General features: G+C 41.1%; 2 protein-coding genes and 1 non-coding gene across 3 annotated transcripts; 1 reads left to right on the forward strand and 2 right to left on the reverse strand.

Moving 5' to 3' along the window:
• Positions 1–235: 235 nt before the first annotated feature.
• Positions 236–3,539, forward strand: LOC106405595 (L-type lectin-domain containing receptor kinase V.5-like). Its single transcript, XM_013846123.3, has one exon. The coding sequence runs from the start codon at positions 492–494 to the stop codon at positions 2,448–2,450; it is 1,959 nt and encodes a 652-aa protein (XP_013701577.1). The 5' UTR covers positions 236–491; the 3' UTR covers positions 2,451–3,539.
• LOC125589478 lies at positions 3,376–3,502 on the reverse strand. Its single transcript, XR_007325666.1, has one exon. It is a non-coding gene; the product is annotated as a small nucleolar RNA snoR86 (small nucleolar RNA).
• A 1,301-nt stretch (positions 3,540–4,840) lies between the features above and the next one.
• On the reverse strand, positions 4,841–12,284 carry LOC106405534 (salutaridine reductase-like). The gene is made up of 4 exons (XM_013846054.3): positions 12,158–12,284; positions 11,793–12,054; positions 5,717–5,899; positions 4,841–5,361 (listed from the first exon to the last, which is right to left on the reverse strand). The coding sequence occupies exons 1-4, from the start codon at positions 12,202–12,204 to the stop codon at positions 4,966–4,968; spliced, it is 888 nt and encodes a 295-aa protein (XP_013701508.1). The 5' UTR covers positions 12,205–12,284; the 3' UTR covers positions 4,841–4,965.
• Positions 12,285–14,332: the final 2,048 nt, after the last annotated feature.

Raw genomic sequence — 14,332 nt, forward strand, 5'->3', positions numbered from 1 at the left:
ACATTAAATGTTATTTTTGTGACTTTTGACCTTGAGTGTTAGTTTGGGAACAAAAAATTGATTTAGTGCTATTTTTGTCTTTTTCTCTTAAAATATTGATACGAAAAAGAAAATTTATAATATTAATAAAATTTTGTTTTAAAATATAATTTATATTTATCTGTTAAAAAATATTTTAAATTTTTTTAATGCACGTGGTGCAGGTAGTAATCTAAACGCGAGAATCAGTGAAGACCCACAGAACGGATAGTTCCCGCCGCGGGGTAGGCTTTTACAAAAAGATTCAAAACCCTTCCTGCTGCAAACTTTGACCCGACTTTGAAAAGCCCATAATGTCCTAAAAGTCAACCTCTTTGACTTTTCCATGCAAGTATGTAACTTCTTTTTTTGAGAAAGGAATTATCTTCCATGTAACTTCTCGACGTCAAAGAGATGATAATAACTACAACCAAAAAGTCTTGCACACAAACAAAGAAAACTACAACCAAGAAATGTCTCGTGAACTTACTCTCTTTGAAGCCGTTCTTGTTCTGTTCCTAACTCTGTTTAACAACTCCCATGGCTACTTCCTCCCAGCAGGATCCGTAGGAATCGGCTTTAACGGTTACTTCACGTTGACAAACACGACAAAACACACACACGGTCAAGCTTTCGACAGCGAACCACTTTCATTCACAAACCCATCAACAAACCTCACAACATCTTTCTCCATCAACTTCTTCTTCGCTATCGTCCCTGAGCATAACAACCAAGGCTCACACGGTATGGCTTTCGTTATCTCTCCCACAAGAGGCCTCCCCGGAGCTTCCTCTGATCAATACTTAGGTATATTCAACGAAACAACCAACGGTAAAAGCTCTAACAACGTGATAGCTATCGAGTTAGATATACATAAAGACCAAGAGTTTGGTGATATTGATGATAATCATGTTGGGATTAACATCAATGATATGAGATCTGTTGTCTCTGCTTCTGCTGGTTACTATGATGATGAAGATGGACAGTTTAAGAATCTTTCTTTGATTAGTAGAAATGTAATGAGGCTTTCTATAGTTTATAGTCAGCCTGATCAACAGCTTAATGTTACTCTCTTCCCTGCCGAGATCTCTGTTCCTCCTCGAAAACCGCTTTTGTCGTTAAACCAAGATCTTTCTCCATATTTGCTTGAGGAAATGTATCTTGGATTCACTGCTTCAACTGGTTCAGTTGGTGCAGTTCATTACATGATGGGTTGGTTTATTGTTGGAGAGATCAGTTATCCGAGTTTGGAGTTTGGTAGGCAACCAAACCTTCCTCCATATCCAAAGAAAGCATCTCACAGAACAAGAACCGTTTTAGCGGTCTGCTTAACTGTATCCGTAATCGCTGCATTTATCGCCTTGTGGTTTGGTTTAGTCTTTTACTTGAGACACAAGAAAGTTAAAGAAGTTCTTGAGGAATGGGAGATACAATATGGACCTCATAGGTTTGCTTACAAGGAGCTTTCCAATGCCACAAAGGGTTTCAAGGAGAAACAACTTCTTGGAAGAGGAGGTTTTGGTCAAGTCTATAGAGGCACACTTCCTGGTTCTGATGCAGAGATTGCTGTGAAACGGACTTCTCATGATTCAAGGCAAGGGATGAGAGAGTTTCTAGCCGAGATATCGACAATTGGTCGGCTCAGACATCCAAATCTAGTCAGGCTTTTGGGGTATTGTAGGCATAAAGAACATCTCTACTTGGTTTATGACTTCATGCCTAATGGAAGTCTTGACAAGTATCTATACCGTAACGGTGAGAATCAAGAACGGCTTACTTGGGAGACACGTTTCAAGATTATAAAAGATGTTGCATCTGCTTTACTATATCTGCATCAAGAATGGGTACAGGTCATTATACATAGAGATATTAAACCGGCTAATGTATTAATCGACCATGAGATGAATGCACGGCTAGGAGATTTTGGATTGGCTAAGCTGTATGATCAGGGATTTGATCCGCAAACATCTAAAGTAGCTGGAACGTTCGGGTATATTGCACCTGAGCTGCTAAGAACAGGGAGAGCAACTACAAGCACCGATGTTTACGCGTTTGGGTTGGTTATGCTTGAAGTAGTGTGCGGTAGACGGTTGATAGAGAGACGTGCAGTGGAGAATGAAGAAGTTCTTGTGGATTGGATAGTGGAGCTTTGGGAGAAAGGAGAAGATATTCTTGATGCCGCTGAAGAAAACATACGTCAGGAACAGAACAGGGGACAGGTTGAGCTTGTTTTGAAGCTTGGTGTGTTGTGCTCGCATCAAGGTGTATCGATTAGACCAGCGATGAGTACTGTTATGCAGTTCTTGAATGGAGTTTCACAGCTTCCGGATAATCTTCTTGATGTCATGAGGGATGAGAAGTTGAGAGGATTGCCTGAGACTTCGATGGAAATGCTACTTGGTTTGAATTCATCCACGTTTACACACTCTTAGTCTCACATGGACGCTGATTATTGAAATTTGCCAAATAAAGTTGATTCTTTGAATACTAAAAAGATGAGATTTATGCACAATTACATTGGTAGAGATTGCTTTGGTGCAGCAACAGAGAGCCCATTGTATTATGTTTCTGGAGGTATGCGCACATTACATAGGCCACACAGTCTCCTCTTCTAAACTTGTGATGTTTCTGTTTATCTAATTTCATATGTAAACAATTTGATCTCGATGCGTTATGCATTAAATATTTAGCTTTATTCTTTCTTTTTTTTATATCTTTTTTTATATAAAAAGTTAAAAACTATTTAGCTTTAATTCACCAAGAATCAAAATATTTGATGAGCTCAAGCATGATTTAGGAAGAAGAACTAAGATTCGTTTTAGTTGGATCCATAACAAACAAGTGTGGTTCTAAAGATTAGATAAGACAAAACAGCTATTTGTATTTGATTTTCTGAATATTATGTGGGCCATGTGGCTCAATCTTTGAATGTGTCCTATTTAAGAAGCCGTTATTGTCCCAGATATAGAGGTAGTTCTAGAGGTAGTTCTATATATCCATAGTCGATAACATATTAAAGAATTGATTGGGTCGGTAATAATGATATAGATTTTGTTAGGGAAGTCTGGTTCTAAAGATGACGATACAACATAACAGCTTTTCGGATTTTTAGTCTAAACAGGACTAGCCTCAATCATTGAACGTCCGACACATAGCTGGTCTTGTCTGTAAGAAGCTGTTATAGTCCCAGATAACGTTCCATGAAAATGTACATACAATACACGGTCAAATCTAAAGGTCGTTCTTCTATAGATCCCAGGTGAATAACTGGATCCAGTGGGAAAAACATATTATAAAGAAGTTGATAAAGATTAAAACCTATAGAAAAAAATGAGTTTGGAGTTGATAAGGCTAATGAATGTAGCGACTTGTTCGAGGCCACAATCAGTATAAAGAAAACTTGATAGGCACGGAGAATCGCTTATTGTTATTGCCAACCTTCAAGGCAACTCACGCCATTTTTTATATTTTGACGTCATTGCTCTGCAAATTGGCTTTCTTTCTTGAAAAAAAGCTTTAACACAAAATAGAAGTTCAAAAACTAAACTGAAAAGCTAACAAACCTAGTAGACAATGAAGAAAGAACTTAAAAGTTGAACTTAGAGATGATTATGAAAATTATGCCCTTTGATGACTTTTATATAGAAGAAGTAAAGGCGGCTGCAGAAACAGTGAAAACCCTAATGTCTTCAAATACATAAGCTTGAGTTCATTCATAGGCCAATGTACCTAATATTGATGCAAACGGGCCTAGGCCCTTGAGGAACTTGCTATGAAATTTTGGAAGTTAATTAATGGGGACATCATCCATCATTCATAACCTCCTTTACCAGCAAAACCAAACCGAATCAAACTTCAAGACCACTTTCATTCACATTATTTTAAAAATATTTTTAAAGTATAGTAAAATAACTTCAAGAGCACTTCACCTCAAAGATACATGCGTTTCATTTTTTTTCAGATGATTTTGAGAGCTTAATTTTAATTCATATTCCTACGAGCTGGAAATTTGTGTGGATTCATTAACGAAGAAAGCTAGAGCGAGATGCGTTGTATTTTTTTATGTAAATAGACATAATCAGATAGAGTTGTTTTCGAAATAATATATTTATCGACCAAAATTTGGTTTAAACATATGGACATATCACAAAGAAATATAGTAAAAAGAATAACTATAAAATAATTCAAGTTTCATATATAAGGTAATAATCATATTTATAATATACGAATGTGAGATATTTTTCTAATATTTTATCATTTCTCTTTGTTTATTATATCTTCATCACTCAATTAATATCTGATATGAGTTCAGATACTTTAATAACCACCGTTGTACATAAAATATGTTATTTATCGACACATACACATATATAAAAACTCCTTTAGTATATTAAAGAGAAAAAAACAAAAATAGCACTAAATCAAGTTTTTGTTTCCAAACTAGCATGTCAAAAATCACAAAAATAGCATTTAATGTTTTATCAAAAGTCACAAACTTAGGGTTTAGAGTTAAAGAGTGGAGTTTAGGATTTAGGGTTTAGGGTTTAGAGTTTAGGGTTTAGGGTTTAGAGTTTAGAGTTTAGGGTTTAGGGTTTAGGGTTTAGAGTTTAGGGTTTAGGGTTTAGAGTTTAAGGTTTAGGGTTTAGGGTTTAGAGTTTAGGGTTTAGAGTTTAGAGTTTAGGGTTTAGAGTTGAGAAATGAGGTTTTGGGGATAAGATTTTAAATTTTGAAAAATAAAAAAATTAAAATTTTCAAAGGATAAACTTAGAAATGTGCTATTTTGGTCATTTTAGTTTTTGAGTGCTATTTTGTGATAAAAACTTAGAAATGTGCTATTTTGGAAATTTGCCCTATATTAAATCACAGAAAGGCTGACGACTTTTTATATGCTCCAGTAAGCAATTAATAATTGTCAATATTCAATAATGATTATATTAACTATAAAATTTACAACCTGGAAATAATCTTATTGGGCTCCACGCACATGAAAAATTTGCCGGAGGTCAACTTCTCCGGAGGAAGCAAAACCAACGTGGCGATGGTTGCGGCAGCTTCTTCCGCCGTGTGAGTCCCTTGACCACCTGTCATAGACGTACGAGTGAAACCAGGGCAGTAGCAATTCACACTTAGTTTTTTGCCGTCGTAACGTCGAGCCAAGACTCTAGAGTAAGCGTTCAAGGCCATCTTGGAGACGGCGTAGTCCGACCAATTTTCCGGCCATCCATTCTCCTCATACGTCCCTTTGCTCACGTCTTCAAGAAACTGAGTGACTGTGGCATCGATTTGTTCGTACGTGAGCTCTTCACTTTCTAGGGTTTGTCTTAAACTAGGGTTTCTCAGTTTCTATATGCAGAAAAACACGAAATGTCAAATGGCATGCATGATAGATTAAAATAAATATTATGCATGATAGATAATAGAAAAAGTTAACTTGACGCTGCATCTATATATATTCGGATTCAAAAGAAATGATCAAGACTGTTATGAATTAATAGAATAGCTTTTTGATATTGCATGATATATATATACAAATTAAAAAACAATATGATATATATATATATATATATATATATATATATGTTTATATGTATCTAACGTTTAATATTGTCCTAACAAGACTGAAAATAGCGAGTACTTCTCTTTGGTAAAAGATGAATTCAAAAAAAAAATAGAGTAGGAGAAAGAAACTATGTATTACGTTTAATGCGCCAAGCCTTGAGCTAATGTTAAGGATGCGTCCCACGGAGACCGAGCGGCGAAATAACGGCAAAAGTGCATCCGTTAAAAGCTTGGCACCGTAGTAATTGGTCTTGATTATGGTCTCTGGCTCTCTGATTGAGTTTTCGCCGACCGCGTTAAATGAAACGGCCGCGTTGTTCACCTGAGCCCCAAAAAAAAAACGATTATTGGCCTCATCAAACTACCAAAATTTCCCAAAATGCAAACAAAAAATGTAAAATGATATAATTATCATATAATAAAATATGATGAAATCTTTTTCGAGAGAAAATTGTGAGGTATAATATCTTTTAGTATTTTTTTGCCAAATATGTGAATTCCATTAAAATGGGTAGAGTTTGTAAATTATTACAATCGGTTGTTTCATACTATGGTTTACCTTGGCAAAAATAATAAAAACAAGGCAAAGCATATGAGAGGAAGAGCAAGTATTTCACTCCCTAGAAAGCCAGTGTTGCATTAGTCCGCAACTCTGTTTTTGATCTCTCTTGGACAGAATTGCATCTCTAATGAAACGGTCTAGTAGCTTGAAGATGGTTGTTGGAGACGATGATATGTTATCATGATAACGCTTGTTCCTTTCAGACCAAATTGAGTAGATTGTTGCTGAGGCCACTAGGCGCTTGAGTAACCTAGGGACAAATATATCACGCAGGCTAAGCCACTCGGAGAAGGCTAACCATGTGTGAAATCCCGCAAAGGAGTATCCCATTCTGCGCAGACAGATATTCCAGAGATCAGCACTCCATTCGTAGCGAAAGAAGAGATGATCTATGTCTTCTGTATAGATATTACAGAGGCAGCAAGATGATGGGAAATTGGTGCCCCATTGGGATAGACGAGCTCTTGTAGGTAGCCTGTCTAGCTGAGCTAGCCACATATTGAAGGAATGGCGGGGTATCGCACCTTTGAACCAGATACAAGAGGACCAAGGTTGTGTCGGAGCTCTGTGACGCAGGACTTCCCAAGTTCGTTTGACCGAGAAACTTTCTAGAGCAGTGTCGTTAACAAGCCAAACAAAAGAGTCATTTTCACTTACAAGGGAGGGGAGTGGAAGCGTGGTAAGGAATATCTGAAGCATCTCAGCAGCAGGCGACCTTGCCCCGCGTACGATCCACCCCTCAGAGTTGCAAGCGGTGGAGATGGATGCCTGAATAGGGATAGACAGCTCTCGAGGACCATCATGTCCGAAATATTCAATGAGTTTACCGAAAGGTGTCCAAATATCCCACCAGAAGCTGATCAGTCGACCATTGCCAACCCGAGCCCTTATGAATCGAGAGGCCAAGTACCGCAGGTGGAGGAGAGCACGCCATGTCCAAGATTTTGCTCTATCCACATCGCAGCTCCAAACATTTTCATCCCTGATCCTGTTTGACTTCATCCAGGCCGCCCAAAGAGAGGCGGCATTTGCAAATAGCAACCACAACAGTTTTAAACATAACGTTTTGTTCCAGAGACCAAAATCCCGTAGTCCTAACCCACCCTCCGCCTTTGGTAGGCAGACAGTGGTCCAAGCAACTTTGTATTGGACCGGGCCAGAGATCTTTCCACTCCATAGGAACATAGAACACAAACTTTGGATGCGCTTCAAACATCCCTTCGGTAGGATAAACGCAGAAGTCCAGAAATTTACAATACCATAGATAACTGAAGATATCAGTTCTCTTCGCCCAGCGTAAGAAAGCGCTCTGTTAGACCATGAAGAGAAGCAGCCGGTAATCTTGTCAATGAGTGATCTGTAGTCTTCCAGCCGCAGCTTACGATGCATAAGAGGAAGCCCGAGATAACGAACTGGTAGAGAGCCTAGAGTGAAGCCAAGATCTGAGAGTTCGGAGGTTTCATTCTGAGTCAAGCCTGCAGTATAAAGCTCTGTTTTCATCCTGTTCAATTCAAGGCCAGACCATCCCGAGAATATATCAAACGTGTTGGAGATGTTTTGCAGGGAAGACCGCTCACCATCAAAGAATACCATAATGTCATCAGCAAAGGCGAGGTGAGAGACACATGGGTTGACCGCGTTTGGATGGTGGCCAATCGAACCATCAGCATATTTTGAGTTCAGTAGCTGCGAGAAAACCTCAATGCACAGTACAAAAAGATAGGGTGAAAGGGGGTCTCCCTGCCTCAGCCCTTTAGATCCCTTGAAGTATCCACATAATTCACCATTGATGGCCACAGAGAATCTAGTAGTTGTAATGCATTGTCGGATCAGGTGACGAAAATTAGGAGGAAAAGCCAAGGCTTCAAGAGTGTTCAAAATGAACTCCCAATTCACAGTATCGAAGGCCTTCTTAAGATCAACTTTAAGCATACACCGCTTCGATATGGATTTCCAGTTGTATCCTTGAACCAATTCAGTAGCCAGGAGAACATTTTCCACCAATAATCTGCCCGGGATGAAAGCTGATTGCACATTTGATATAATCTGCGGCAAAACCGTTTTTAGCCTATTAGCTAAAAGCTTAGAGATGACCTTATAAACGGAGTTGCAGCAAGATATTGGCCTGAAATCAGAGATACGTGAGGCATTCGTCTTCTTAGGCACTAATGAGATGATGGTTGCGTTCCATTGCTTAAGGAGACATCCTGTGGCGAAAAACTCATTGACCCCATCAATCATATCCTTACCCACTGCAGCCCAATTTGCTTGAAAAAATTCTCCTGGGTAACCATCCGGACCCGGAGCCTTACTCTTTGGGAGGGAGAGGAAGGCCTGTTGAATATCTGAGGCGGTGAAGGGACTGTTTAGCACATTTTCGGATTCTTGTGAACACCTGAAGGGGACAATGTCTGAGATGATTTGGGGCGAAGAGGATGTGTGATTAACAGAGCCACCCAAAAGCAAGCTGAAGTACGACACAGCATGCGCCTTAATGCCCTCCAGGGAGTCAATGATATTATCATCGTTATCAATGAAGAAATCAATTTGGTTCTGGTCCCTTCTAGTCCTTATAGACCTATGGTAGAAAGCTGTGCTTGCATCTCCGAAGGACTTCCATTGAATTCTTGAACGCTGTCTGAGAAAAGAGTCTTCTGCTTTGGCTAACGCAAACCATTTACGGTGAGCTTCCTCTTCTGCTGTAGCAGCTGAAGGAGAGGGGGAAGAAAGAGTGAGTTGATGACAATGAGAGAGATTATCAAAAGCCTCCACCACTCGTTTCTCCAGATTTGAATAATTTTCTTTAGCAAAAGATCTGATGACCGGCTTTAGCTCTTTAAGCTTCTTGGAGATAGCTAACTGACGAGAGCCAGAGAAAGCCAAACCATGCCAACAACCCCTTATGATATCTGAGAACTCCGGGTGCTGGTTTAGGTGAGCAAAAAATTTGAACGGATGCTTCTGCTTGGGCCTAAACTGATCCATGAAGAGGCACGAGGGAGTGTGGTCAGAAATTCCCAGTTTTCCAAAGACAGCCAGGGAGTCGGGGAAGGTTTGCAGCCAAGTGTCATTGACCAGAATCCTGTCCAGCTTCTTAGAAACATGTTTGTTCGTCCAAGTGAAAGAATTTCCACGGTAGGGAAGGTCTGAAAGATCACAGCGGATGAGACATTCCCTAAATTCACGCATTCCTCTATTTATGGCAATGTTTGCTTCATTTGAATGCTCAGAAGTAGCAATGATTTCATTGAAATCACCAAGAATGAGCCAAGGAGAACACGCAATAGCAGGATTATTAGCAGTAGCTTCAAGTTCCAACCATAACTGACGCCTTTCAATAGCACAGTTAGAGCCGTAGACCAGCGAGACAATAAACTCGGAGTTGAGCGATGGCAGCTTAACCCGAGAAGTAACAACTTGTAGAGATTTCGAGATGACTGCGACATGAACCGAAGGGTGCCATAGAAGCCATATCTTCCCGAGATCAGAGAACTCATAGTTAGTAGCAAAAGACCAACCCGGAAGCGTACGAGATACTATAGTCGACGCTTTAGCCGGCTGTACATGCGTCTCAATGAGACCACCGAATATAGGTTTGTGTTTTTTGAACCATTTTCTAAAACCTCTCCGCTTTACAGAATCATTGAAACCTCTTATGTTCCAACAAAAAATATCCATAAAAAAGGCAAAATTTAGAGGATTTGAGGGCCTCTAACCCTAGCTCTTGACTTTTCCTTATCCTTTAGTTGCTTCTTAGAGCGCTTAGAGATGACTTCTATGAATTCATCCTGGGAATCCCCTGGGTTGTCCTCATCACCAGGAATAGAGTCCAGTTCCGCGGATGATTCACCAGAGGATGATGAGGCGATGAGAGAGTGGCCCGGAGATCCTGAGAGATCAACATAGAGTTGGACTTTATTGAGATCGTGAACTGTGGCAACCGTAACCCCGTAATTCGAAACCGAAGAGGGACCTTCATTTGTTTCGGCTTCCTTAAACACGGCTGCTGCATTAGCGACGGAATCCCGAGCTAATACATAATAAGAAGGAACATTTGTTTTCTTCTGTATTTCCTTATACACCTGCTTGGGAGAAGACTCTCTCTTGTTCTGGGAAACAATAGGCAGCAGACTCTTTATAGGGGCCTTCCCTTTATCCTTCGGGGGCAAGTTAAGACCTCGCGGGCAATTTTCAGTGGTATGCCTAACTGAGTTGCAAGCAGCACAGGTTCTCGGAGCAGCTTTGCAGCGTGAGATGGTGTGACCTAGCTTATTACAAAAGGTGCATTGAGAGGGCAGCCAAGGGCTCGTTACAGCTATTCTCCTAGTATCACCATTTTGGAATCTCGCATTAACAAAGGCAGGGAGAGGCTTGCTAGGGTCAATGACTGTATAGACTTTCGCTACTTCAATGTTTGTGAGATTCTCTGTCGAAGGATGCAAGCAGACTGGGTGACCCACTATGCCTGCAATCTCTTGGAGAGCCTCACTGTTGAAAAACTGGAGCGGAACTCCCGTGAACTCCAGCCACACAGGCACCATTTCAAGTTCCGGCTTTACTTGCTGCAAGCCCGGAGCCCATTTGGCAACAAACATTGTTTGGCCATCTATCTGCCAGAAATTTTGTCTGAGTATCCTGCGTCGAGCGTTAGGACAAGGCACACGAAATAGGAAAGAGTTCCCTTCCATTTTGGATACTGAAATGTCCCTTCTCTGATTGCTCCAAATACCATTTGCAATGGCATGTACAGCACCTCGAGCCGGGGCTTCTTCGTAGAATTGACCAATAATGAAGTATTCCCAAGCTTTCTTGTTCTTCTCCACCACCGAGTTCGGGATAGTAACACAAGGTTCACCAGATTCCAGTAGAAAGGGTGTTTCTTTCGGTTGAAGTTTGATTTGTGTGGGTTTGACAAAGCCCTTCCATATTTCGGCTGGTGACTTAGCCTGCTCAACAGAGGAAGACGGAGCTTTCGTCAGGTCAGGAGCAGAGGAAGTGACCAGAGAGTTAGACTGCTCGGGGACAGATGAGGAGACAATTGCAACCTTTTCCGCACTAGCTTGGACAGCGAGGACGGTGGAACCTTCTTTAACTACAGGGACATCACAGGACACTGTAGCTAGGGTTTCAGAATATGGGGGTTCCGCGTCAGAGACCAGAGCGGGATGAATATCAAGCTCAGTGGACAGGGATGGGGATAGAGGGACTTCACAGTCTGTGTTTCCAAGAGAAACGCTTGGTAAATCAAGCACAGTGGCTGGGTCAAACTCAGGCACCGGATCTTCAATTGGGGGAACAGAGACCTTCAACGGAGGGGGGGATGGAGATTTCCGGGCAGGGACCGGCTGTTTGGGGGTTTTTTTCTTTGCCATGGCGGCGGGTTGGGGCCGTCGCCGCTGAGAGTGACGGTGGAGGAGAAAAGAGGTTGACCTCAGCTTGAGAAGATTTTTCAAAGGCGCGTGTTTTTTAATATCTTTTAGTTTCGTTAAAGAAAACTGAATGGATTTGTTTTTTTATCAAAATTATCAAAACAATGTATATCATCATTAATTACTATATAAAAAAGAAGTAATCAAGTTTCTATGATTCATTGTAGTTTGATGATATTTTTCATATAATTACAAACAATCAAAACAAAACACATTGTACTTACTAGAATGTCGAGTACGCCAAAGTTGAGAAGGAACCAGGAGACAAAGGCGGAGATGGAAGAAGGATCCGAGACGTCGAGCCAAAAGAAATGAACGTTTTGAAAGCCATCGCGGCGGAGGGAATCGGATGCGATGCTTCCATTCTTGGCGTTTCTGGCGGTTAAGACTACGGTTAGTCCAAGCTTCGATAACATCTTCACCACCTCAAAACCTATACCTTTGTTTGCTCCGGTCACAACTGCCATTGTTTCTTCCGACCACCATCTTTAACAATCACAACAATTATCAAAACCAAGTTAGCAATAGTTATTTAATTACATAGGAAGAAACTATACTACACACAAATAAATAAAAGGCGTTCAAGAACCTGTTTGAAGAGGGTATTGGAGAAATAAGAGAAATTAGATGATCCATATATGACTTTGATGCTAACAACTAGTTGATGAGGGGTTATATCAAGACAAGGCTTTAATAACTTATAAATAGACTTGGATCTGAACACATGCATATTTATACTATACATGGCTACATGCATAACATGTGGTTGTGTTTTGTGTGTGACGGTGTCATAGGAATTATATCATATGTGTTATATATATATAATAGAACATCAAGAAGGCAAGACCTATCTAAATTCTAAAATACGTGACTGTAAAGTCCATTGGGTCAAAGTGTCCACACGGTTTCGAATATCTGTATGTAGTTGTTAGAGTATATACGGTTTAGATATTATGTATCTTGTAGATACACTAGATATTCTTTCTAGAATATTCCTTCTATGTACTATATATATACTCTTGTCATATAATGATATCGGATACGGAGTTTCCTATCTTACATGGTATCAGACGCTAAACCCTAGCCACTAAGCTAATAGCGATCGATCCTATCTCCGCTCTCTTCTTCTTCCTCCTCTTCGTATCTTCTCCCTCTCTACTTATCAAACCTTCCTCTTCTTCTGTTAAGAAACTATGTCTGCTCTTGCATCGACAAGTGATAAACCATACGGGATCTCGCAAATCAAAGCGTACATCCCTACTTCTCTTGATATGTCAAAGCTTAACTATGACAAGTGGCGTGAACTCTTTGAAACCCACTGTGTAAGCTTCGGTGTTTCACACCATATTGACGGTTCCTCCTCTTCGACTCCTACGACCGAAAAAGAGTGGAAGGAACGTGATGGCCTAGTCAAGATGTGGATCTACGGCACCATATCTGACTCCATCATTGATACCGTTCTCAAGAAGAACGCTACGACACGTGATCTCTGGCCCTCCATTGAAAACATCTTTCGTGACAACAAGGAAGTTCGTGCCCTCCAACTAGAGAACGACCTCCGAACGCTGGTCATTGGCGATCTCTCCGTGCACGAGTACTGCCAGAAGATGAAGTCCACCGCCGATCTGCTCGCTAACATTGATGCTCCCGTGACAGAACAGGCTCTGGTCTCGCATCTCCTCAATGGTATGTCCGACAAATTTGACTCGATCATTAATGTGATCCAACACAAGTCACCGTTTCCAACCCTGCTGGAGGCTCGATCAATGCTACAGATGGAAGAGACTCGCCTCGCCAGACAGGTGAAACCATCACCACGTCATCAAGACAACTCTTCTTCCTCCACGGTACTGTATACCGGCGCTGATGAAAACCCTCGGTCCGCCAATAACAACAATCACCACCACTCCGGTCGTGGAAACAGAGGCCGTAATCGCGTAAACGGTCGCTCTCGAGGTAGAGGACGCTTCAATAACAATTGGCAGCAGATTCAGTTTGGCTCACCATGGTACTACAACCAGCAGCCCCCTGCCTATGTAACGATGCCGCCCCACTTTGCTTATCCTTCTCCGAGGTACGCTCCTTACTCACCAGGACCTTTCCAGCAATACCAGCATCAACAAGGGACACCTGCTTTTCAAGGCATTCTCGGCTCTCAACCCTCACGTCCGAATCAGTAAGCATATATGGCGCAGATGACAACAACTCCGCAAATGACTCAATTCCCTCCTGGCCTTGCTCATGCGTTCAACATGAGGACCATTCAGGAACTAGATAACGCATGGTACATGGACTATGGAGCCTCCACGCACATCACCTCCAACGCAGGTAACCTACAATCTGTTTTTAATATGAGCACCATAACTCCGGTTACCTTTGGTAATGGTTACGTAGCTGCTGTTCAGAACTCTGGTCATGGTAAAATTGTTTCTCCTTCTCGCTCTTTTGATCTTCGCAATGTTATGGTTTGCCCTGACATAATCAAAAATTTCATATATGTTCGCAAGTTTGTCACAGATAATTCATGTGACACTGAGTTTGATCCATTTGGTTTTTGTATTAAGGATTTTCGGACTCGAAACAAACTGCTCCGGTGTGATAGCTCCGGACCCTTATATTCAGTGACGCCCTCACTACCACTCTCTTCTCCTTCCGCCTTCACAACAACGTCACTGAATAGCTCCATTTGGCACCAGCGTCTCGGGCATCCCAACAACTCTACCCTCTCTCGTATATTGTCTTCTTTTTCTCATTCTCTTCCAAA

The sequence above is a fragment of the Brassica napus genome, chromosome C6 (genome assembly GCF_020379485.1).
Source record: "Brassica napus cultivar Da-Ae chromosome C6, Da-Ae, whole genome shotgun sequence".
NCBI classification, from domain to species: Eukaryota; Viridiplantae; Streptophyta; class Magnoliopsida; order Brassicales; family Brassicaceae; genus Brassica; species Brassica napus.

Coding starts and splice junctions, on each gene's coding strand:
- LOC106405595 (XM_013846123.3), top strand. CDS start 492: ATGTCTCGTGAACTTACTCTCTTTGAAGCCGTTCTTGTTCTGTTCCTA.
- LOC106405534 (XM_013846054.3), bottom strand. CDS start 12,204: ATGGATCATCTAATTTCTCTTATTTCTCCAATACCCTCTTCAAACAG. Junction 5,900..11,792: donor TTGGCGTACTCGACATTCTA/GTAAGTACAATG, acceptor TTTGGGGCTCAG/GTGAACAACGCGGCCGTTTC. Junction 5,362..5,716: donor CAAGGCTTGGCGCATTAAAC/GTAATACATAGT, acceptor TTCTGCATATAG/AAACTGAGAAACCCTAGTTT.